General features: G+C 33.8%; 1 protein-coding gene across 2 annotated transcripts; it reads right to left on the bottom strand.

Annotated features, from left to right (window-relative positions):
- LOC111053537 (LIRP) lies at positions 1-25,973 on the bottom strand. Of its 2 annotated transcripts, none has more exons than XM_022340440.2 (4): positions 25,818-25,973; positions 5,735-5,951; positions 3,405-3,642; positions 1-2,088 (listed from the first exon to the last, which is right to left on the bottom strand). In XM_022340440.2, exons 2-3 carry the CDS (start codon positions 5,949-5,951, stop codon positions 3,446-3,448), a joined length of 414 nt encoding a protein of 137 aa, XP_022196132.1. In that variant the 5' UTR covers positions 25,818-25,973; the 3' UTR covers positions 1-2,088; positions 3,405-3,445. The 2 variants fall into 2 exon arrangements, with proteins under 2 accessions (XP_022196132.1, XP_022196133.1); XM_022340441.2 differs by lacking the exon at positions 25,818-25,973 and adding an exon at positions 8,583-8,993.
- Positions 25,974-27,427: the final 1,454 nt, after the last annotated feature.

Here is a 27,427-nt window from a genome sequence, read left to right as displayed (position 1 = left end):
AAAAAAATAATATTATTTTTAAAATTACTGTATCTTCCACAAGAATTGATGAGTTTTCCTTTCAAAACTCGTTGTTTAATTGATTCCCTAGCAGTCACTTATTTGATAATATAATATTGTTGGAAATGATCACAATAAATGATCATAATAATTGATACAATAATTCAATAAGCATACCAACGGATTATTATGTGACTATCTATTGTGACTTAAGCTGCGTTTACACCAAAGTTATTAAAAAAATGTTTATTTTTTCGTGCTTATAGATTCTATTTGATTGAACAGAACTTGAAAAACACATAAATGTTAATCATTTATTTATTTATTCATAGACAATAGATACAATGCTGCTAAAAACAAGAGGCTTTCGCCCAGAACTGCTCTAAACTTTAATTTGGAATACACTGTCTAGAGGTTATGTAAATGATAACTTAATTCACAAACTATATTATCATATGTGTATGATAAGTTATGTTCAATCTAATAGAATCTAAAAGACGTAGAAACAAACATTTTGTTAACTTTGGTGGAAACGCAGTTTATTAGTGATATTTCTATATGCATTTCTTGTAACCAAATATTTCTTCTATTCGTTGTATTCATTCTTTTCTGTGTCTACTATTTGCTGTTTTCATTAGTTATTGTTTGATATTGTAATGCAGTTGATTTTTCTTCTTCTACTGCAATAACACTTTATTAATTAATTATTTCATAATGGACGTTCATTTGATTAGGGTAGCTCAAGACGAAGAAGTAGAGGTATATTCAGGAGAGCATGTCATTCTAAAATTAATAGATATTAAATGAGAATATTCTAAAACTATTCTGAAATGGTACTGTGATTAATTATTGTGTTTCATGTCGTTTCTAAGAGTTAGAAACTATTCTGAAATGGTACTGTGATTAATTATTGTGTTTCATGTCGTTTTCAAGAGTTAGAAACTATTCTAAAATGAAACTGTGATTAATATTGTGTTTCGTGTCGTTACCAATCGTTGAGTAATATTGGAAAATAATCTTTCATAACAGATTAAACTGCACATTGAACTGGAATATTTTAAATATTTTGATAATTTATAGAAGATTTATCAGAAATTGATGTTGAGCAACTGCTGGAATATTATTACTGTATGGTATTATTTTGCTGGATAATTATTCATTGGATATATTTATGAAATAACTACTATACAGTAATAGGCTAGTTGGATATCTTTTCATAACTGCTCGAAAACATGAAGGATATTGTGTGTGAACACTGACAGCGGTCAGGCGTTCTACGTTCCGGCTGTCTCAAGAGAATAAAAATATTTACATAAATATCTATAATCTATATCCTCCTTAGACCGCTCTGACCGCTGACCGCTCTCTGGCTGCATACACCCTTTTAATTCAATGGGAACTATTCCAAACCATATATCGTTTCACATTATATGTTCAGCTTTATGTAATATGAAATACTTTCTGTCAATGTGAATAAATGAAGAATCTCTCTAAATGGTTCCACACTATATTCTTGTGCTTCAAGAGATCTGGAATACTTTCTGTCAATAAGATGTAATGTGATAGGAAAAATTGATCATATTTTATGTTGTTCAGCTTTATGAAATCTGAAAACTTTCTGTCAATGTAATTTTAGAATCTCTCTGAATGGTTTCACATTATATTTTCTTGTGCTTCAAGAGATCTGAAATACTTCATGTCAATAATAATGTAATAGGAAAGATTTATAATATTTTATGTTGTTCAGATTTATGAAATCTGAAACACTTTCTGTCAATGTAATTAGAAGAGTCTCTGAAATGTCTCTAAATCGATCCACATTATATTCTTGTGTTTCAAGAGATCTGAAATACTTTCTGTTGATAATAGGTAATGTAATAGGAAAAATTTCTCATATTTTATGTTGTGATAAAGCATTTGTGAAATACTTCAACCAATTGCACTAAACTTAAATAATGATTTTCTGTTATAGAGTGACGATTTGTGAGTTGAACGAAAAGATGCGATGAGATTCGTTCCTAGTGAAGCATTCGGTTCCTTATGATGTGGCCACAAATGAATAGAGACGGAAATTGGAAATATCACACACTGAAAAAAGAGAGAAAGACTTAATTTGCGTTGAAAATCACAGAGCCTTTCACACAGAATTCTTCATGTGAAATTATAAATCTCAACCATAATAGTTGATCATCGTTGTGGACCTAGAAAAGGATAGTACCACCTGCTTTGTCAAATGATAGACAATGATAGCAAATCCAAAGTTGAACAAAAATACTGTCATTATAACGTGGACATCACTATAGGATTGATAGTGGTCAAGCACAAATACATAGACATTGAAGTTGCTTTCCATGACGAAACACTATATAATAACTTTGTTGAAGTTCAGACACTGTGTTACTAGTAAATATTTGAGAAAACACTTACTTTTGTTGGAGTATTGAGGAATGCATTTCACTCCTGAAGAGGAGCTTCATCAGCCTGATGCATCATTGCTGGAGTATTGAGGCTGATGAAGCTCCTCTTCTGGAGTGAAATGCATTCCTCAATACTCCAACAAAAGTAAGTGTTTTCTCAAATATTTACGAGTAACATAGTGTCAGAACTTCAACAAAGTTAAAAAAACATAGACTTTGTTGTGATGTGATATAATTGAGCAATATAGTCACCTATATAAATAATTCCACATTTTATTACAAAATCTATATAAAATATGACGGAACAATGCATAGAGAATGATATTGGCATGTAGGTCTAATATATATTATACAGTAGAATTTTCTCTCATTTTTTTCAAGTCTTGAACCATATTCTCATTCATTTGTGAATTTTATTTGAGAACTACAAGACTGAACCTATTTCGGACTATGTGTCAAGTTATCTAAATTTGGGAGAGGAATAGCAAAGGCTACCTTATTTTTTCTCTCCCTATCATTTTGATAATGTAGGTACTTATTGTATAAATGAATAGAGAAAGAATACATTTGACAACTACAGTGATCCTATCTATTTCTGAGGAAATAATTTCTAGATTAATCGGATTTCAGGTTCCGAAGTGGATAATCCTGGTAGGGTGAATACCGAACAGTAATAAATCCGTTAAACTCTAACTGAACAGTGACAGAAAAGCTGTTTTATAGTTTACAAAATCATTGCCGATATATTAACCCCAAAAAGCTTCTCATGCTATCTTCTTTCTATGGTATCACCATAAATGATACAGTACCAACACAAAATGATACAGTATCACCAAAAAATGATACAATATCAACACAATATGAGACAGTATCATCTGAACTTAATACACAACACCAAAATTTGATACAAAACTTTCAAACTTTGAATGAATTCTACAAACAATTGGATATCTTCTTATGCTATCTTTTCTCTACAATGAAACTTACAAAAAATCAATGAGATCGAAACACAGCAGCTAGGGAAGACCTTAGCTGCTAGTGCCACAATATCCGGCCAACTCACTCACGGTGCAGCTGTTCTGACAGCACTCGTCGTAGACTCCTCTGCGCATGCGCTTACGGTAGTTGGTGGGGAGGAAGGCGATCGCTTTGGCGCGAGATTCAAACGGGTAGTCCAAATCACCCCCGTTTTCACGGTCGTCGCGGTATTCGATGCTTGACTCGTCTGAGAAATGAAGAAAATCAAAATTTATTAGTCAATTTAGACATAATATGAAGCATAATATAAACATTAACTGATCTATCACAGAAAATATTAGGAAACATAATTAAATTATCACAGCACGAAACCCAACATGATTGGAAGATATTACCATAGAGAAACAATAGCATAAGTAGATATCCCATGGTATAGGGCGTTTATGTTGTAACTTTTATTGTTATCTCAAGCTGATAGTCCTCCACATAGTTCTTTCCCATGAAGCTGTGTGACACTGGTAGTCTCTCATATTATGCCGTTCATACACTCTCACCCGGCCAAAACAGTAAAAATCGACAATAATCAACAGTAATCGGCTTGAGTTAACAGTGAAAGTTGCGACATAAACGCCCTATACCATGGGATATATACTTACGCTTTTGTTTCTTTATAATATTACACAACATTGTCGCTTCAAGTTCATTATGAGCAGCATTCTGTTTCTTAGCTTGTGGAATATAATTAATTTATAGTGTTAGTGAAGGGACTCTTTTTGGAACACTCTGTATACAATCGGGAAAATCTCAAAAATGTTTTATTATAGAACGAGCCTAACGACCTCCTTCGTTTAATTCACCTAGTCTCGTCAAAAATTACTTTTCCTTGACGAGGCTGTAGTCGGTGTCCGTTTGTGGTGTTCTTTGTATGTTTGACGATAACTGTAAAATGCTCTCATCAATTAACTTCTCATCTCCAACACATATTCTTTGAAACACTGTATATATTATCGAGTTCGTTGGCACAACAAGATTGTCTAGCTCCTTTATCCTTGCTCTATATAACTGTGCAGTATCTATTCGGTACCGAATTCAAACCGAATTACCGTTCTTACTTGTCGGAACCGACCGAAAACGAATCTAACCAAACAGAAACGTATACGTGTGAAACGAGCCTCACCGATTTTTCACCGGCACGACACGACATATCTCTTCGATTAGCTGGACAGGCTAGAATCATCTGTCAGCCAAGACCAATCAGCTGATCGGAGAGCTTTCAGTCCTGTAGTGTCGTGTCGGCGACAAATCGCTAATGGTGAGACCACATTAGGCGTTTTTTAGTCAGCATGAAAAGACAGGATTCTCTCCGATTGGTAGGATGGGGTAGCTCTCTTGAGACGCCAACCCAATCAGCCAATCAGAGAGCTGAAGCCATGCTGTGCCGACCGAAAAAACGCCCAATTTGGTCCCGCCCCAAGTATGTAAACGTCTGATCACGTACTGTTCAACATAGTTGTTATTTGGCTACTGTGAATCAGTAAATCCACTCTTACACACGCATAAATTTTACATAAATCGTCTCTCGTCTCCCAGACCAAACAAGATTTATGAGTGAATAAATTAAATATAGTGATCAATATAGGCCAAGCCACACGAAGCGTTATTTCAGGAGTTTTCAGACGAGTCGGCAAGGCAGGAAGCTCTGCGATTGGCTGATTGGGTTAGACTTCGGGAATCAGCTGATAATCAGTCAATCTGATAGTTTCCTGCCCTGCCGACTCGTCTAAAAAATGCCTCAAAAAACGTTTCGTATGTCTTGGCCCTTTAGGGTCTGTATATACTGACTCTAAAAACGCCCGAGAAAAACGCGTCGTTTTGATCGTTTATGGTCGTCGTCGTTGTCATGACAATGAGCTAAATGTCCTTTTCTGATCATATATCTGATTTGAGGATTATGGAATGTGAATAAATTTAATAAAAAAGCCTGTTTCGACGTTCACCTTATCCTTGGTTTGCCCATAATACAGCATTACACTTACTACTTGTGAATTATTGAACTCACGTTGTTTCAATTTTAATGCTTACTGGACCTACGCTCTTTCAGCTCTGACTGTCTTCAAAACAATCAACTGCAGAGGACTCACATCATCTTGAATCTATACTTAGATTTCGAAAAACTGAACAAGACCCACTAAAACATCATTTTCTCAAAAAATGGACTTACGCACCTCAAGCTCTAAGGTACAGATATACTCATGCTTCTGCCCATCATATTATATAATGAGTGATGCTTTATTGAAGAAGATAGAATATTATTTGAAATTTAGTTGATCAGAACTAACCTCTAACGGACTTCTTATTGTTGTTGAACATGGTGTTGTAGACGCCCTTGCAGACCAGCTGTAAAGCAGCGACCAGGTTGCGACCGCAGTAGCGCCCTCTCTCCTCTCTCTTCTCGTACACGCGGAATAAATCATTCCGAGCCTCTGATTGGTCCAGCAGTGCCATCACGGCTAATAGTATAACCAATAGGAACAGAGAGAATCTGCAAGTCAGCATCTGTAATCAGGTAGACAGAGGAAAAAGATGATAATACGAAATAGGTGATAAGAGTAGGAATAAAATCAATATTGAGCTTATATTTATGTTTTTACATAGCTTTCGATTTTACTGCCACACATTCTGCTATTGTAATTAAACATTTTACTAACGCCAATTCAACAGTTTGTTATTGTCTGCATATTGGTTTACAAGAAGAATCGGCAAGTTGGTATATGTAATCAACTACACATAAAAGAATATTAACTCATGATAAAGCCTGGTTTTCATTAGTAGAGTTAAATGGTAGAGTTCCCTGGTAAAGTACTAACTATCTTGTGAACTCTCCCAATGGAAACGTTCATGGTAGAGTACTAGTTTTTAGTAGAGTGGGATAGCACCGTGGGATAGTACTCTACCACTTGCCTTCCCCCACCACCGCTTCCCACTCTACTCTACCACTACTATGCTGATGAAAACAGTCTCGAGCTAGTAGAGTAGAGTCTTAATATTATAAAAATTCATTATGAAATATTAATGAAACATATAATTTCTTGCTAAATAAAATATAATTGATTATTTTAAACGAGAATGAGCAGTTAATATTACATCAATAAACATGTAGACCTATCAGCTACCGTCTATAGAAGGCATTGACAAGACATAGTTCTAAAATCATAATTAATTGTTCCTCTAACATCATCTTACTTATTTCTGACTTGAACTGAGTTCATTGAGCTTTTCAAGAAATTCAGTTGCAATCACGGAGTTTAATCAGAATGTATATTACGTTCAACAATTACATAGAATGTAATGTAATTATATGTAGTGCATCATGTGTACATTACATTCTTTATTCACTGGGTGTAATTAATATCATCTACAAAAAACCTCAGTCTTCAAACATTCTGTGTTAAATTTATGAGACAAATCAACAAATAAAAAAAATCAGCAGTAGCATTTCCTCTTGAGGAAAGAAAACTGCAAAAAAATTACAAATTGATGCACATTAGTACCAGTTTTTCCAAGCATTTTCCTTGTTTATCGAACACGTGAGTTTATTGATCTTTAGTAAAATCTTGAATGCAATCATTTTCATCAGTGCATCATACTGTTCTATTCCAATTTACTGAAAAAATCTGGCTCAACAATTACTTTTGCAACTGTTTTATTCAGGTCATTTAAGCCAGAGATTTCTAGAGATTCAAGTTCATATGTGTGTGTGTGTGTGTGTGTGTGTGTGTGTGTGTGAGAGAGATTGATTGATTGATTGATTGAGTACTTTATTTATGTAGATTACAATATATACTGGCTTATACACTTATATACAATAGCTTACAATACAGCAAAATTATAGATGAATTTACATAATATAGACTAGGAAAATAACTATTGAACTGTATATGGTATGAAAAAGCAATTTGTAATATAATAACTATAGATAATAATCATATTGTTATGCATCTACATAAATTAAAGAGAGAGAGAGAGAAAGAAAGAAAGACATAGAGATAGAGAGAGAAACAGAGAAAGTGAGAGAGTGTGAGTGAGTGAGAGATAGAGCAAGACAATACAAGTCATCACAGTTCAGTAGTTTGGATATGAAGAGACAGAAAATATTAGATGACTAGAATATCTAGGCGTTTTTCTATTTTTGTAGATGGTTTTTCCAACAAGCTAGATATGATTTTATCACTTAGATGCTCTATTTTGCAACCGTTATTTTAAGAATATATTTTTGCTACTATTTTTGAACTTGGCTGATCAAAATGAGAATAATTGTCCATGTTATCAATCCATGATAAAACAGTTTAACCATTATATAGAGAAAATACTACTAATATCTAATCTTTAGTGAGTTCCATGTTAGAATGGCAGTGGAGAAAGATAAAAGAAAAACGTTGCCGATCCTCTGTCTAGTCGATGCCTTCTTTAGACCGTAGCTGATACAGGTTTATTGATGTAATATTAACTGTTCACTCTCGTTTCAAATGATCAATTATATTTTATTAAGCAAGAAATTATATTCTTCAATAAATTCATAATGCATTTTCATAATTAAGATGAAATATTTTGTTCATTAATTATTAATTCTACATTTTTGAAAGACGATCTGGCAACAGAGCAAGGTGAGGAAGAGATAGCGCTATCCGCTTTGTTGAATGATAGACAAGGATAGCAATACCATTGCTGATCAAACACTGTCATTATAACGTGGACCTCACTATATCAAATCTCTGATAATTTAATTAAAATTATATCTATTCAACAACAGAAAGCTGGATTAAACAATCAAATTTGTACCTTGAATGGACGGAATATTATGAGAAAATTGAATTTAATGGAGGTGGAAAGAACAGTATATCTAAGAAATACTTCTAACAGAAGAAACTGACTGAATTTTAAACTGAATATCAAATTTCAATCAAATCTTAAATTAATATAATATAATCAATATAATAATGTTACACTTTCTTGATAAGGACTTCTCGTATTTGCTTACAGATGAAAATCGAAGTAACCTTTTTCCAACGTTTTATTATGATTTGTGTATATTTTCAATGATAAAGGAAAGCTTAATAAATTTATTTAAATAAAGGTTGAAGTGATAGTAAAATAAATAAATAAATGGCAGATTTTAAACCAACTCACCGTTGCCAGCTAGTATCTTTCACCAGGTACAGTTTATAAAATTTTTCCGAAGTGATTTCTTCGTGACCGAAAAATTCTAGAGTCGCCGTTCTTACGTTTGTAGTTTGCCGAAAATAATTTAACATGTAATTTTTTGAGGGCCGCTTTAAGTTTAGACGCCGCGTACCGATTTCCCTAGATTTTCCTTGTAAGAAGAGGATAAACCGAGTTTTTCTTCGATTTTTCCAGCGACTCTGCCAGTCAATGGAACGAAAGTGAAAATCGCGTAATCACTGACAATTATCGGACAATTCTAAAAGCGGTTCATCGATTTAGCAAGCAATTGTCGTGAATTATTGAGCATAACATGACTGGAAGCGAATGAATGAAAGCTGATGGCCTAGACAGTCGGGTGACGTTTAGTTGACTGACTGTTGAGAGAGCAAAGCCGGCATTAATAACTGTTACCCCCACCAAGTAACGTTCTTGATAATTGTTACGACTGGCCCACTGAGTAACTGTTACTTCTGAGGGTGATGAGTGCAGAAGTGAACAGTCAGAGAGACTATAACACCTAGTTGAACAAAAGTATGTTAACTTTTAATCCCGATTAAATGCCAGGAGAACTAATCAGAGAGTCTTAAAAAGAACCTTCTCTGATTGGTTCTCGTGGAATTTAATCACGGTTAGAACCTTCACTGATTGGTTCTCGTGGAATTCAATCATACGGTTAAAATTTAACAGGTTTTTGTGCAACCAGGCCTAATTCTCTTAAGACTTAAGACAAAGAGACACAAAGAGATGAGGTGGTAGAGAGGACATTACTGCCCAAACTTCGCCACGTGATCAGATAAAAAGTCATTCTATTCTATTCTAATCTATATCATAGAGAATAGACAGCATAAGAAGATATCCCATGTTATAAGTCGTTCATGACCCAATTTTAAAGCTGAATTTTGTTAAATCAAGCTGATCATTGTCGACTACTGTCTATTATCTGTTTTGTTGGGGTGAGAATGTGAGAACGGCACAGTATGAGAGACTACCAGCGTCACATAGCTTCACCAAAAACAAACCAGCACTAACAGCTTGAGTTAACAGTAACATTTGCAACATAAACGCCCTATACCATGGAATATCTTCTTATGCTATTTTATTCTTTATTATATGCTATAAGTAATAAGTCTGACTCAAGATTTAAGACAAAAAGAGACTGTGGTTAAGTGATAGAGTGGACATTACTATCCAAACTTCACCACCCCATCAAATGAAAAAGTCATTCCATTCTAATCTTCAAACTGTAGTAAGAATTCACTTGATAAAGCCAGTGTAAATTATAGGACTACAGGGTTGTCGATTCTCTGTTACCACAGCCACAGCCTCTATAGTAGATAACTGTAAATCAAGTTATTCCAGTATTAATTTCTGTTGTAAAATTAATTTTCAATTCTTGTTTATAAAGATCAACTCAATCCCAAATATACTCTACTAGCCGTCAGGCTCGCTTCGCTCGCCATATCCGTCTAGCCAGGGGGCTCCGCCCCCTGGACCCCCGACTGGATAGTCCAAGAATGAGATCAGCAGGCTCGCTTCGCTCGCCTGCATTTTTCATTCGAGCATTTTTATCATATGTTAAGACAATCCAGTCGGGGGTCTAGACTAAAAGGTATGGCTAAACGGATATGGCGAGCGAAGCGAGCCTGACAGCTAGTAATATAATATTCCCAGGAATAGCTCTGATTGAAGTAGTAGTGCCCAATCAATTTTTCCGCGATAAATGCATTTCAATCTTCAACTTGGTGCCAACCTAACAAAGTCAACTCAACTTAATGCCAACCTGACAAAATTATTAATTTAGTTGTCAGTTAACAACTGTTTCGAAGAGGTACTCTATCTAGATTATAGTTCTATAGTAACATATGATGTGGACATTTCAATATTATAATTAAGAGATTGGGAGAAGAAGAATATACATGCTAAAAGACGAACTTCAAACCCTTAAAAACAACCCTTAGGGTTAAAATACTGCCAAAAGATTTCTTAGTGCGCCTCTAAAGGGCCAACTGAACATACCTACCTAATTTGAACGTTTTTTGTCCGGTAGATTTTTAGTTCTGCGAGTGAGTGAGTGAGTGAGTGAGTGAGTGAGTCAGTCAGTCAGTAAGTGAGTGCCATTTCGCTTTTATATATATAGATTTGCCAAGAAAATATATTTTCTCATGATTTCCATGATTGAGATAGAGTATTTTGGTAGTTCTTCATAGTCAACAATCGATATGACAACAGTGCGGAGGTGGAAAAGGATAGATCCATCCGCTTTGTTGAATGATAGACAAGGATAGAAACACCAATGCCAATTAAATAATTCCATTATAACGTGGACCTCAAACACTATATATAGTGAGATTCACGTTATAAAGTCATTGGAAATGATAGGAAATTAGCAGAGGATATAGATATATAGATGATAGAGATATCTGCTCTGTCCGATGGCTCTGTTAATAAATGACTATCGAATTCACTTTTATACCAGTATAATGACTAATTTTTCATTAAATAATTGATTTCAACATTGCAAGAACCATATCAAAAACTGATATAGCAAATTCTCTATCATGTTCTACTTTCACAGAAAATCTCTTATTTCCATTGGAAGTTTCCTATCTCACTCTGGCAACTCGGAACAAGCTAAAACCATTCTATTTCTCCCTCACGCGGAAGAAAAAGCTTTATTGTGTCCCTTTCAGTAGAAACTTCCCTCTTCACTCCTCTAAGCCCTCATTAACTCCACGTTCCCTCTCATTTGACCGTCTTACAGGGAAACACTTTCTCTGATTCTGATAGGGTTCATTCTTGATTTTCAAAGAATACTTTCTTGATCTTCATAACACTACAATTCTAATCTTGTGAGAATTGAGATAGATATCGAAGAGTTATTAATAATTATAAGATTTTCCATCTCATTTGACCGTTTCATAGGAAAACACTTCCATTGCTTTTCTGATTTTTGATCTTACCATAACACTTGATAGAACCATAGCACTTTTAATTTTCATATTGTGATAATAAATAATAGCTCTCACAGATTTCTTGAATTTCTCTGTAAATAAATTCGATGTATCGGTATGAATAAAGCCCTGTACACACACATCGATTCTTGTTTGTACGATATTTTCCGACCTTATGAATTCTATCAGATTAATCGAAAATTGAAAAACATCATCTGTTTGAAATCAACTATTCAAATCCAATGGAATTTATAAGGACAAAAAAATATCGTTCGAACAGAAATCGATGTATGTGTAGCTAGCCTATAGTTATCTATATATATAAAAGCGAAATGGCACTCACTCACTGACTGACTCACTCACCCACTCACTCACTCACTCACTCACTCACTCACTCGCATAACTAAAAATCTACCGGACCAAAAACGTTCAAATTTGGTAGGTATGTTCAGTTGGCCCTTTAGAGGCGCACTAAGAAATCTTTTGGCAATATTTTAACTCTAAGGGTTTGTTTTTAAGGGTTTAAAGTTCGTCTTTTAGCATGTATATTCTTCTTCTCCCAATCTCTTAATTATAATTGAAATTTCCATATCATATGTTACTATAGAACTATAATCTAGATAGAGTACCTCTTCGAAACAGTTGTTAACTGGCAACTAAATTAATAATTTTGTCAGGTTGGCATTAAGTTGAGTTGACTATATTAGGTTGGCACCAAGTTGAAGATCTAAATGCATTTATCGCGGAAAAATTGATTGGGCACTGCTACTTCAATCCTGGAATATTATATTACTAGCCGTCAGGCTCGCTTCGCTCGCCATATCCGTTTAGCCAGACGTTTAGTCTGGACCCCCGACTGGATTGCTCTAACATATGATAAAAATGCTCAAATGAAAAATGCAGGCGAGCGAAGCGAGCCTGCTGATCTCATCCTTGGACGATCCAGTCGGGGGTCCAGGGGGCGGAGCCCCCTGGCTAGACGGATATGGCGAGCGAAGCGAGCCTGACGGCTAGTTGACTATAAGGTTTTCAAACTCATTTGACCATCTAATAGGAAAACACTTTCTGCAACTTATAGGGTTTTTGATCCTTGATCTTGGTAGAATCTCATTACAATCTGAATCTTTATCTTGTGATAATAAGGTAGCTCTCACGGTTTCCTTGTATGTTTCCTCTCTGAATGAACTTGACGTATTATCAGTATGAATGAAAGTAGTATTATATTACCTGAATATTTTAATATATTACCATAGAGAAACAATAGCGTAAGTAGGAATCCCATGTTATAGGGCGTTTATGTTGCAACTTTTACTGTTATCTCAAGCCGATTACTGTCGATTATTGTCGATTTTTACTGTTTTGACCGGGTAAGAGTGTATGAACGGCACAATATGAGAGACTACCAGCGTCATAAAGCTTCATAGGAACGATCTACCTGGACTATCAGCTTGAGATAACAGTAAACGTTACGACATAAACGCCCTATACCATGGGATATCTACTTATGCTATTGTTTCTCTATGATATTACTTTCTTATCTGGTATGAGTTATATTTTGCCGTGAAGATGATATTGTTGTAGATATTCATATTCAATTAAAACTACTTGATATCACCGAATCACTAATTTATTCAAAGAATTTCAGATTAATGAGAACCTTTTTTCAGATGTAGGAGATACAGTTGCAGAGGTGATTGTTTAGCAAGATTTTCCCTGTAAATTTGGAATAGGAAAGTATGAAGCATTGATGGAAATGATTGCATTCAAGAGTTTTCAAAAGATCAATGTACTCATGTGACCGATAAACAAGAAAAATGCTTGGAAAAACGAGTTGTAATGTACAAGATATACATTTTTCCTTCTCTTTTTCCTGAAAGGGAAAAATACTTGAGTTGACTTTTGATTGGATTGTGAACTGGAGTTTTTTGTAGACAATATCATACCTTAATTGCAATAAAATTGGCCAAAAAGTGCAATGAACTCACGCCTCGAATAATATGAGGAAAATGATTTATTGTAGAAGAGTTTTATTGCTTCGATCTTAGTTCGAATGTCAGTCAATGTGGAATGTATGAAACAATAAGAAAGTAAGATGCAAGAAAAGTATGAGAAGTAAGAAGATAACTTTGAATTTTTCAATTTATAATTTTCCTATTATATTAAGCGAGCAATTTCTGTATATATTTATATATTGGTTTTTTATATGGTTATTTACATCCAACGGATCTCGAAAACGGCTCTAACGATTCTCAGGAAATTTTGAACATAGTAGGTTTATGATATAAAAATTCGATTGCAGGTTTCCCCCCTGAGAAAACTCGCTGAACGACATGAAAAGGATAATAATTATTCATCCTTGGAAAAACAGATGATAATTTCGTCGTCTGTCGATAACAGAAGATGTGGGAGAGGGACAGAATAATGTTCAGCTGTTCAACTATTTGAAAATCAATCAGCTTATCTCACGAGAAAAATTGTAATCTAGAAGTTTTAATCGACTTGATCAAAATAATCTGAGTTGTTGACATGACATGGTATATCATTTTAAATTAGAGTATATCATAATTTTCAAAGTTGATCATTATTTTACAGTTTTAAGTGATTCAAATCAAATCAATTTATTTTCACATGCATTACAAAAAAAAATTAAAATTTCATGAATTCAATTATAAATAGAATATATCAATTGAAATAAAAAATGATACATTATTACATTAAGCTAGTATATCGATGGCGTGGAATTCCCAAGAAGACAATACGTCTGTGAATGGGGAGTGTCATTTTTTATTCAATTTGGTTTGTAAACAATCTAAATGAGAACTTTTCTGTTTTCAAATGTTTGGACTGAAAATTGGACCTGAATTAAAATGTATGGAACATAACCTACTTTTTGGACTACTTAATTATAGTGTATAAATAAAAATTCGGGGAAGAAACAGTTTTGGGCTGTGCCTCCTATTGGTCATTCCAAAATCATTTTGAAGAATTGTGTTCTGTTTATCAATAAATAAATAACGAGCGAAGCTCGGTGCCTCGATATTATACTTTTGAGGCTATGAACACTTCACTACAAGTTTAGACCATTCAACTCAAACCTTGATAAAAACTTGAATACAAAAATACAAGTAAACTTGTCTAGTGTAAACGCCCTTTAAATCAAATCAAATCAAATAACTTTTATTGTCAGAAACACTTTCACATGTTAAAACAATCGTCAAACAAACATTTACACCAATCAATAGGTCTAAAATCATAAAACACTTTCAATTATAGGTAAGTATTGAAAGCGTGCTACTTAACAAATATTGTATTAAGGCTATACTAAGAATTCCTCAACTGAATAGAGGCATTTTTGTAGAAGAATAGCTTTGATAAATCTTTTGAATTCTTTGATTTCTAGATGCCTAGTCTCTAGAGGAAGTTTATTGAACAGTTTTATAGAATTAAATTGCCAGTTTCTCTGAGTGCCAGTATAACGTTGTGAATCTACTCTCACGTCCTCCCTGTGTCTAGTACAATAATAATGATGTATATCAGTATGAATGAAAGTAGTATTATATTACCTGAATATTTTAATATATTACCATAGAGAAACAATAGCGTAAGTAGGAATCCCATGTTATAGGGCGTTTATGTTGCAACTTTTACTGTTATCTCAAGCCGATTACTGTCGATTATTGTCGATTTTTACTGTTTTGACCGGGTAAGAGTGTATGAACGGCACAATATGAGAGACTACCAGCGTCATAAAGCTTCATAGGAACGATCTACCTGGACTATCAGCTTGAGATAACAGTAAACGTTACGACATAAACGCCCTATACCATGGGATATCTACTTATGCTATTGTTTCTCTATGATATTACTTTCTTATCTGGTATGAGTTATATTTTGCCGTGAAGATGATATTGTTGTAGATATTCATATTCAATTAAAACTACTTGATATCACCGAATCACTAATTTATTCAAAGAATTTCAGATTAATGAGAACCTTTTTTCAGATGTAGGAGATACAGTTGCAGAGGTGATTGTTTAGCAAGATTTTCCTGTAAATTTGGAATAGGAAAGTATGAAGCATTGATGGAAATGATTGCATTCAAGAGTTTTCAAAAGATCAATGTACTCATGTGACCGATAAACAAGAAAAATGCTTGGAAAAACGAGTTGTAATGTACAAGATATACATTTTTCCTTCTCTTTTTCCTGAAAGGGAAAATACTTGAGTTGACTTTTGATTGGATTGTGAACTGGAGTTTTTTGTAGACAATATCATACCTTAATTGCAATAAAATTGGCCAAAAAGTGCAATGAACTCACGCCTCGAATAATATGAGGAAAATGATTTATTGTAGAAGAGTTTTATTGCTTCGATCTTAGTTCGAATGTCAGTCAATGTGGAATGTATGAAACAACTGAATAAGAAAGTAAGATGCAAGAAAAGTATGAGAAGTAAGAAGATAACTTTGATATTGATTGGATTTTTCAATTTATAATTTTCCTATTATATTAAGCGAGCAATTTCTGTATATATTTATATATTGGTTTTTTATATGGTTATTTACATCCAACGGATCTCGAAAACGGCTCTAACGATTCTCAGGAAATTTGGAACATAATAGGTTTATGATATAAAAATTCGATTGCAGGTCTCACCCCTGAGAAAACTGGCTGAACGACATGAAAAGGATAATAATTATTCATCCTTGGAAAAAAAGATGATAATTTCGTCGTCTGTCGATAACAGAAGATGTGGGAGAGGGACAGAATAATGTTCAGCTGTTCAACTATTTGAAAATCAATCAGTAGCTTATCTCACGAGAAAAATTTTAATCTAGAGGTTTTAATCGACTTGATCAAAATAATCTGATTTGTTGACATGACATGGTATATCATTTTAAATTAGAGTATATCATAATTTTCAAAGTTGATCATTATTTTACAGTTTTAAGTGATTCAAATCAAATCAAATCAATTTATTTTCCACATTGCATTACAAGAAAAATGTAAAATTTCATAAATTCAATTATAAATAGAATACATCAATTGAAATAGAAAATGATACATTATTACATTAATGCTAGTATATCGATGGCGTGGAATTCTCCCAAGAAGACTATACGTCTGTGAATGGGGAGTGTTATTTTGTTATTCAATTTGGTTTGTAAACAATCTAAATGAGAACCTTTCTGTTTTCAAATGTTTGGACTGAAAATTGGACCTGAAATCAAATGTATGGAACATAACCTACTTTTCGGACTAATTATAGTGTATAAAATAATTAAAATTCGGGGAAGAAACAGTTTTGGGCTGTGCCTCCTATTAGTCCTTCCAAAATCATTTTGAAGAATTGTGTTCTGTTTATCAATATATAAATAACGAGCTAAGCTCGGTGCCTCGATATTATACTTTTGAGGCTATGAACACTTTACTACAAGTTTAGACCATTCAACTTAAGCCTCGATAAAAACTTGAATACAAGTAAACTTGTCTAGTGTAAACGCCCGGTTGTTTTAGTGTTCAATTGGGTTAATCAATAAGTACTAGGTTTTGATTGAGATTTAGAGGTGTTTATTCTAACAAATTATATCTTAGTGTGAAGTTTTATTATTGTATGGTGTTAATATAAAAGTTTTTAATTTGATTTGCTTCTGGTGAATCTTTGTTTATGAGCCTTGATTTGTTATATCATACATAAACAACAAAACAATGAAGTTGTACACGTGATGAACCCGTGATTGACCAATCAGAAGCCTGCAAAAGACTGATACAAGTGATTATGTATGCAAGTGGTGTGCACTCCTCCAAGCCTAAGCTTTTCCCCTCAGCCCTAACAAATATTGTTGAGTGGTTCTTGGAACAGTTTACCAGAGGTTATTGGTTTGTGAGGAGTATATCAGTAGAACGAGGAGGAGGAGGAGGAGGAGGAGGAGGAGGATGAGGAGGAGGAGAAAAGGAAGGAGAAGGAAAAGAAGAAAAAGAAGAAAGAGAAGAAGAAGGAAAAATAGTAGATGATGATGATTAGAATTGAGTTAGTAGTAGATAGTAGAATAGATGATTAAAACGTGTTACGGAACAAGCATAAATGGAAAAGTGGAAGAAAGTAATCATGAGCTAAGAAAAAAGGGAAAAGAATGGTTATTGAGGAGAAAAACACATTTATGGATGATATATGAAAAGAGAATGTTTAGAAAAAAAAGACAGAAATAATAAGGAGAGAAAAGAGAGGCTACTGAATGACAAGAATGTGAGAAAAATGTGGATTAGAGGTTTAAAGTGAGAGATGTGGATTACTGTGGTAATTATGGAGCAAGTTTCTCTATTATTCTTTATTGATTCATACAATAAGTACATCATCAAAATGATAGGGAGATTTAATCGATTTAAAATGGTAGGTATATCGATTTATACATGACTCGTATCAATTTGATCATGGAAGATGAAGAGGTAAGTCTAGAAGAAGACAAAAACCAATGTCTGAATAGGAGTGGAGTGTTGTAGAGCAGAACATAAAAGTGGAAATAATTGATAGATAAAGTGATACAGGAAGTATGTGAGGAAATGAGGAAGAATGACTTCCCAGGTGTTGAGAAGATACAATTAAATACTAGCTCCGCAAGGGTCCATCTTAAGACTTGGCAAACTTAAAACTTGTCGTAATGAAATCTTGAAGAATCGAGAATACGCCTATAACCATCCTCAATTAGTTAAGAATCTATATGCAAAAATTTCAAGTTAATCAGCCCAGTAGTTCAGACGTGATGATGCGTCAGTCGTGAATTTTCCATCCCGTACGTGTATAAGCCAGTTCTTTCCTTTATTATAGTACTAACCATCAGGCTCGCTTCGCTCGCCATACCGACTGGGTCGTCCAAGAATGAGATCAGCAGGCTCGCTTCGCTAACCTGCATTTTTCATTTGAGCATTTTTATCATATTATGTTAGGACGATCCAGTCGGTGGTCCAGACTAAACGTCTGGCTAAACGGATATGGCGAGCAAAGCGAGCCTGACGGCTAGTAATATAATATTCCCAGGAATAGCTCTGATTGAAGTAGCAGTGCCCAATCAATTTTTCCGTGATAAATGCATTTCAATCTTCAACTTGGTTCCAACCTAACAAAGTCAACTCAACTTAATGCCAACCTGACAAAATTATTAATTTAGTTACCAGTTAACAACTGTTTCGAAGAGGTACTCTCTCTAGATTATAGTTCTATGTTAACATATGGTATGGCCTTTTTTCAATTATAATTAAGAGAATAAGAAGAATATACATCCTAATGGTCGAACTTTAAACCCTTAAAAACCACCCTTAGAGTTAAAATATTGTCAATATTGCGCCTCTAAAGGGCCAACTGAACATACCTACCTTATTTGAACGTTTTTGGTCCGGTAGATTTTTAGTGAGTGAGTGAGTGAGTGAGTCAATCAGTCAGTGAGTGAGTGCCATTTCGCTTTTATATTATTATAGTATATAGTATAGATAACACAAAGGAAATCACAGTTGAGAAAGACAGAAGGAAAGAAGAAAGTCTAGTATCGAGGCTAGTTTGTTGTGAAGAAGATTATGTGGGTGTAGGCCAATGATAACGTTAATAAAAGTTGTATAAGAAGAGTGCGGTTGGAGGGGAAGAAGGGGGAATGTGCAGAGTAGAACAGAACAGCTGACTAGATAAACAACAAACAAACAATTTAATCTAGAAGGTGCTGGGTCATTGTCTATTACTAGGGGACCCATCTATGAAACAATGATGAATTATTGTCCTTGATTGATGCAAGAAGAGATGTCCCCTATTCTCAATTTTGAAGTCTCTTCCTCACTCTCTCTCTCTCACACACACCCCTCTCTCTTTCTTTTTCTCTTCTCCTCTCTCACATCCTCTTTTTTAAGAGTATACTCACACTCACCCATCCACTTTCTCTTTCTAAATAAAGTACTCAATCAATCTCTCTCCCTCTCTCGTTCACCCTGGCTAACTTACTCTCTCCCTCACTCTATGAGTTAATGATTGACCTTGTCTTTGATCAGTTCACTATCCCCTGGTCACTTTTGTTAGGTGCTTCATTTCCATTAATATTTCACTTTCATTCAGCAAATGAATTTCACTCTCAATAAATGCACTTTATCTCAAATGAAAATGAGCTATATTAGGCGAAATTCATTTATTCGTTTATTTGTTGATATAATTACAAATCATATGAATATGATCGGGATAGAGCACCAGGCATAACCCAAAACTATTCTGTTCCCAAATTTTGATAAATAATAGAATGTCCGAAATAATAGGAGACCCATAGTTTAATAAAGTTGAGACCTTTACTAATACGATAGAGGAATCTTCATTCCTCTAACGTATTGGTATAGGGATCATATTGATTCAGTGGGTGGGATTTATAATTTTTACATTTATTTCCAGTTGTAAATGTTTTCACATTGATTATTCAATCAATTTTGACAAGTTTGGGAATAATAAAAATTGTGGAGAAACTCTATATATAGAGAGGGTCACGTTATAAAATAGCAGTGATTAGCTATGGTATTGGTATCCTTGTCTATCATTCAACAAAGCGGATAGCGCTATCTCTTTCTCGCTTTGCTCTGTTGCTAGATTGTCTTTTAACAATGTAGAATTAATTATTAATTAACAAAATATTTCATCTTAATTATAAAAATTCATCATGAAATTATTGAAAAATATAATTTCTTGCTTAATAAAATATAATTGATTATTTTAAACGAGAATAAACAGTTAATATTACATGAATAAACCTGTATCAGCAATCGTCTATAGAAGGCATTGACAAGACGGAGGATCGGCGACGTTGTTCTCCTATCTTTCTCTACTGCTATTATAACGTGGATCTCACTATAGAATTTGAAAGAATAGAAAGGTTCTCCCGATTGATTTAATAATAATAATAATGTTTGAAACCAACATTGATTCCCATTAATTTTATTGGGAGAATATTTTCTTCTTATGTTTCCAGTAAACTTAACAATTTTCCATGATATTTACAGGTTCCATTTTCATTCATCACCTTTCTTCACTTCTCCATGATCTACATACTTTTTCCAGCTTCATCAGTTTTAACAATTGAAAAAAAAATGTTGAAAACTTACGAACTTCTTTTAAAAAATTCATACTCCCTTCTCATCGTAAGTTGGGAATTTTATGAAGGTAGTCAGTAGTAAATTTCATAATAGTCGGGCCATTCTCAAAATCTCAATAATTTTTGGAAATTTTTTAAATATTTTAAATATTGTTGATTTTTTTAAAAATATTTTAAATATTGTTGATTTTTTTTAAATTTAGATTTTAAATGGTGTGATACTTTCCATTTGTAATTTTATCAGTGGGGCCAATTTTCCTTTGTTGCTTATGGGGTTTTTATGGCGTTTTCTCGAAGTCTTAGTATAATAAACTCACGACCGTCACATATACTTCTAATAATTTTTTTATGTAAATCCCAAACATTTGAGTATTGTTTCCATGGTTATAAGGTTATAAACACTTATTTTAATGTCAAACTAACATAAATTTGTTTTAAGTCCTGTTTAATTTGCATTTATATATTACATTTTCACACCAATTGTATATTTTGTAAGGTAATAGACTAGGTTTTTTCCAATTTACAATATATCTTAAGGCTCCCTATAGAAATTGACACTATTGGAGAAAAAGGTAAATCAATCTTATTCAAAATATAATGTCAAGATATTTTAAAATACTATACATTTTACTAATTTTATTATATTTTAGTATGTGACGGTTGTGAGTTGTGTGTGACGGTTGTGAGAGAATTGCGACGGTCGTGAGAGAGTTGATGTCTCGGCAAGAACAATGTTTGGAGAAATAGGATAATTTAATAAACAGTGTTAAAATCTGTATAGAAGTTTAATAAAAAAAGAAAATTAATATATTGTATATGTATAAAGAGAGCAGAGAAAAATATAAACAGATTGTAAATAGATGAAAAGCCAAACTTAAAATGTCAATACTATGACTCAATTTTGAAAATAGATGTAGAAGCACTGACATTGAACTCATTAAGTCTCAACAAATTTCAGTACAATTTAACGGAGAGAATACTATTTTTAGAAACCCTATAAACGGTGTGAGTGGGTGCACTAGATTGGACAGTACATATACTAATACAGATATACATATACAAAACCATATGTATGTACGATGAACGCTTATTTATAAAATGATCATCTCTACTAGAGTGACATTCTCTTTAAACTGTCGGCATTGTATGAATGGGTAGCTTAAATGTTATCCATATGCTGATAGTTTGAAGTGAAGATTGGCAACACGTGTAGCAGTTTTGATTTTTGTTTGTGTTGAGAGAGAATAGCGACGCAGTAACTGTTTCAATGATAGCACAGTACGCTGCTTGAATTTTAATGAGAGATCTTGACTGGTACTCTACTATAAGTTACTAGTAATATAGAGGAAAGATAGCATAAGAAGATATCCCATGGTATAGGACCATGGTTTATGTTTCAAATTTCACTGTTTACTCATGCCGGCAGTCCTAGTAGTTGTTTTTGGTGAAGCTGTGTGACGCTGGTAGTCTCTCATACTGGTAGAGAGTTAGTGGGGAGGATATTTTTAATATTCTTTCCGAAGAATGGACATTGATATGTCCAAAGCTCCGCCAATTTATGTAAATGCATAACAATATGATTATTATCTATAGTTATTATATTACAAATTGCTTTTTCATATCATATACAGTTCAATAATTATTTTCTTAGTCTATATTATGTAAATTCATCTATAATTTTGCTGTATTGTAAGCTATTGTATATAAGTGTATAAGCCAGTATATATTGTAATCTACATAAATGAAGTACTCAATCGATCAATCAATCAATACTGTGTTGTTCTTACACTCTTACCCCAACAAAATAATAATGATGATAGACAGTAGTCGACAGTAATCGGCTCGAGTTAACAAACAATCGGCTTGAAATTTGCAACATGAACGACGATATAGGATACCATGGGATATCTTCTTATGGTATCTTTTCGCTATGGTAGTGAAGGGAGATTTACACGTATTTTGACTATAAAAATGATGTGAGTTGTAATTTTGGTCAAGGTGTGCAGAGAATATTATCGACAGTAATCGGTTCGAGTTAACAAACAATCGGCTTGAAATTTGCAACATAAACGACGATATAGGATACCATGGGATATCTTCTTATGGTATCTTTTCGCTATGGTAGTGAAGAGAGATTTACGCATATTTTGACTATAAAAATGATGTGAGTTGTAATTTTGGTCAAGGTGAGCAGAAAATATTATTTTGCTCCTCTGATATCACTAGAGAGTGGAAACTGAAAAAGTTTACAAGAGATTGATAATGGTGTAGCAACGTAAACAGGTGTAAAGTAGTGGTTTTGTCAATATTGAGACGCTTTTTGTGTAGTTGAGAAGTTGATATTGTGGTAATTATTCATATTGAATGAAAAATACTAAGAAATTGTCAAAAAACCACTGATTTAAATCAGCCTTAGTCTTTTTCATTCAATATTGAGACGCTTCAATTCCATATGAGAATACCTACTGTGTAGCAAGAATACTGTATATAGTGACAATAACAGCCTATGATGAAGTTCATTTCACTTTCATTAATCTTTGTGGAATTGCGTGGAATTCATTTTCAACCAATTGCGAAACATTATCATCATCTTACGCTACAGAAATATGTAAACAAATTAATCAAGATAAATGCAGTGCAATTACTGAGGAGTTAAAAACAAGTACAGAGGAAATATTTTTGTTGAATTATCATCGGCATTTTTGCATTTTCATAGTGAGTTTCAAATCAAGCTCTTAATAGCGTTTCTTTTGAATAACATCAAAGCTTCCTAATTGAAAAAAAAAACAAGTTTTTTTACTGTCACAAGAATAATTAAATGCATTTTAATAGTGAGTTTCAAATCAAGCTCTTAATAGCGTTTCTTTTGAATAACATCAAAGCTTCTTAATGGAAAAAAGGTATTTTTATTGCCACAAGAATAAAACTGTTTTTTCAATCATGGAGAAATTCCACAATATCAATCAATCCTCATTCAAAAAATGCTATCACCAATGCTTCTCATTTGAACAATGATGTCAATTTGAAATGAATTACACTGTAGTAAGTGGACAATGTTCTCAACTATTCTCTATATTTCTCTACTATATCTAAGTATATCTCAACTATATATCAGTGATGCGATCACTCTGAATTAATAACGATTAGAGTCTGAATGCCCTGTGAAGCTCATTATCCATTTGAAGATGTCACAACGCAAATTACAACAATTACCAACGAGCATTTCAAAAATAAAAGGAGGAACAGTATTATTGGAGACTAACCGTCTGTCGTCTCATTATTATAGTGAAGTCCACGTTATAATGGCAGTGGAGAAAGATAGATCAACATTGCCGATCCTCAATGCCTTCTATAGACGGTAGCTGATACAGGTTTATTGATGTAATATTGACTGTTCATTCTCGTTTAAAATAATCAATTATATTTTATTTAGCAAGAAATTATATTTTTCAATGATTTCATAATGAGTTTTCGTAATTAACATGAAATATTCTGTTAATTGATTATTAATTTTACATTGTTGAAAGGCAATCTGGCAACAGAGCAAAGCGAGAAAGAGATAGCGCTACCCGCTTTGTTGAATGATAGACAAGGATAGCATTATCATTGCTAATCAAACACTGCCATTATAACGTGGACCTCACTATACTTGGAGAATGAGCAATCTCTCTATAGTGAGGTCCACGTTATAATGGTAGTATTTTTTTTGTTTCTCCTATCTTAGTGATAGTCCCTAGTGATAGTATAATTCTTCCACCTCTACATGAATCCTCCTTGGAACTCTGTACACCATGAGATAATATCTTCCTATGCTATTCACCATCGTAATATCATGGAGAAAATATAGCATAAGGAGATATCCCGTATATAAGTCGTTTATGTTCCAAACTTCAAGCCGATTTTTTGTCAACTGAAGCCGATTACTGCCTATTATTACTGTTTTGTTAGGGTGAGAGTGTAAAGGTGCGTACAGATACACGTGCCGCGAACATGAGCAATTTACTTTTAATCAGCTGACTATATCTTTTTACAGAAACTGTATAAGATATAGATATAAAAAGCTTGGCACCAGCTGATAAAAAGTGAATTGCTCATGTTCGCGGCGCGTATATCTGTAAGCACCTTAAGAATGGCACAGTATGAGACTACCAGCGTCACATAGCTTCACCAAAAACAACTACAAGAACTATCGGATTGAGTTAACAGTGAAATTTGGAACATAAAAGCCCTATACCATGGAATATCTTCCTAAGCTGCGTACACATATTCGCGCTTCCAACCCGCACCGAGCACGCTCCTCCCTCGTACCGCCCTCGTACCACCATCGAACCACAGTCGCTCCGCCCACGCACCCATCATGAACGTTACGGAAGATGTTAGATCTTCTCGCGTTCCCCGGTCGAACCACTCTTGCTCGCCGCCGATCATCAATCGCTCTGCTGGAGTGACGTTCGGTTGCGGAGCAGAGCGAAAGTCTGTATATATGCTAACGTTTATTGTTAAATTTTGGAGTTGTGTATCAAGTTGAAAAGATAATGTATCATATTGTGTTTCATAATGTATCCATCATTTTTTTGTAATACTATATAATTATTTATGGTGATACCATAGAGAAAATATAGCATAATTGTCCAGTCAACGAAGGGCTATAAAAGTTTGGAATACAATTTCTGACCCCGCAGTTCTCCTATGAACAGAATCGGCCACGCACTTCTCCTATCTTTCTCCACTGTCATTATAACGTGGACCTCACTATAATTATGCTGCTAGCCTCTCAATCAGGGAAACTAATTAAACATAGTGTGATCTTGAAGCCAATATTTAATTTATAGTTTTTCATCCTCTGGTGATATTCGATATTTCACGAATTTTGTATATTTAAATGAATATAATAATTCAATGCTACACTAACTTGATAATCACTTAGTTATGACAGAATAATTATCTTCTCATGCTATCTTCTCTCTATAGCATCACCTTAAATGATACAGAATCAACACAATTTGATACAGTATATCATCTCAACTTGATACACAACACCAAGATTTGATACAAAACTACCAAACTTTGAATGATTTCTACAAACTATGGGATATCTTCTTATGCTATATTTTCTCTATTGTCATACCCACTCACCTTTACAAAATTTTGGAAGCCCGATCCAAACAAAACCCTGAGTCCCTTGTGATAGAGTTCTTCCACCTATATATATCCTCCTTGGAACGCTCTGACCGCTAACAGCTGACCGCTGACCGCTTCGGTGTACAATCGTTGTATGACACAAGCCTCTAAAGATTGTCTCTTTTTATATATCGTTCCAACAAACCCGTCAGAAAAAATTACATAGAAAAGGGCATGCATGTATCAACATGTATGTGTGAATATGTTCATGAGTGTCTGTTTGTTTGTGTGTGTGAGGTTGTAGGCGGTAAACAAGGCTAAAATAAACAGGGGTTTATTTACCCCTTATCCCCCTTTGAACCCTCTCACCCCTGAACAAACAGGCAGTTTCCTTGAATGAAACAAGTTGGCTCCCTTATTTCTGAGGGTTGGGGGTTGAAGAGGTTTATTTTTAATCTTTTTCGTACATATTTTTCGCCCTCGTATGTCTGACAGTGTTTGCATATTGATGGGAAATTTATTATCAAATATTTGCCAGCTGATTGGGCTTTGAACAGTTATTATTTTTTCATCATTGTGTGGTGCGGGAGAGAGAGAGAGAGTGACGAATGACCTCGTTATGTTATGGTGAAGCTATTTACATTTATTACGTTGTCTGCTGGCTTCTGAGATACAAGAGAGGGTGTGAGAGAGACAGAGAGAGATAGTTTGTGTGTGAGTAAGAGATATGAAGTTTGTGTGTGTGTGAGAGTGGTAAAGATTGATTGATTGATTGAGTACTTTATTTATGTAGATTACAATATATACTGGCTTATACACTTATATACAATAGCTTACAATACAGCAAAGTTATAGATGAATTTACATAATATAGACTAAGAAAATAACTATTGAACTGTATATGATATGAAAAAGCAATTTGTAATATAATAACTATAGATATAATCATATTGCTATGCATCTACATAAATTGGCGGAGCTTTGGACATATCAATGTCCATTCTTTGGGAAGAATATTAAAAATATCCTCCCCACTAACTCTCTACCAAAACGTTAATTTCGTTATTTAAACTAAGGATTTATTTATTAATGGAAATATTGTAAAAGTTTTAATCAATATGAATATTGAAGAGAAAAAAAAACAAAAAATTGATAATGTAAAATAATTATATAGGTAGATAAGATCAAATAATTGATTAATAAAATGAAGTAGGCTGAAAGTAGAACAGGGTTATCAAATTTCAGTAATATACAGCAGTATGCAGTGGATAATTGAATAACATGAGTTTATAAATATATATATATATACAATTCGTTCTATAACATGGTTTAAAGGTTTATATTGGTGGAATGGGTGAGGGATGGTTGTCATGTGATCGTTCTAGGGCCGGACAGTTTCAGTCATTTGTTCAAAATATGTTTTTTAAAGTCAGGTTGAAGCTCGCTCGGCTCTCGATAGACCTGATAGAAACAGGAAGTGTATTCCATGCACGACAGGCACTGACTAAGAAGATTTTGTGAAAATAGTAGTTCGATGATTGGGTATCCTTAAAGTACTTTCTCCGGTTCTAGTATGTGAAGCATCTATCCTCCTACCTTCAGAGACAAATTTGAAATCATCTTTA

Source organism: Nilaparvata lugens, chromosome 12 (genome assembly GCF_014356525.2).
Source record: "Nilaparvata lugens isolate BPH chromosome 12, ASM1435652v1, whole genome shotgun sequence".
Lineage (NCBI taxonomy): Eukaryota > Metazoa > Arthropoda > Insecta > Hemiptera > Delphacidae > Nilaparvata > Nilaparvata lugens.
This window is presented reverse-complemented; position numbering and strand designations above follow the sequence as displayed.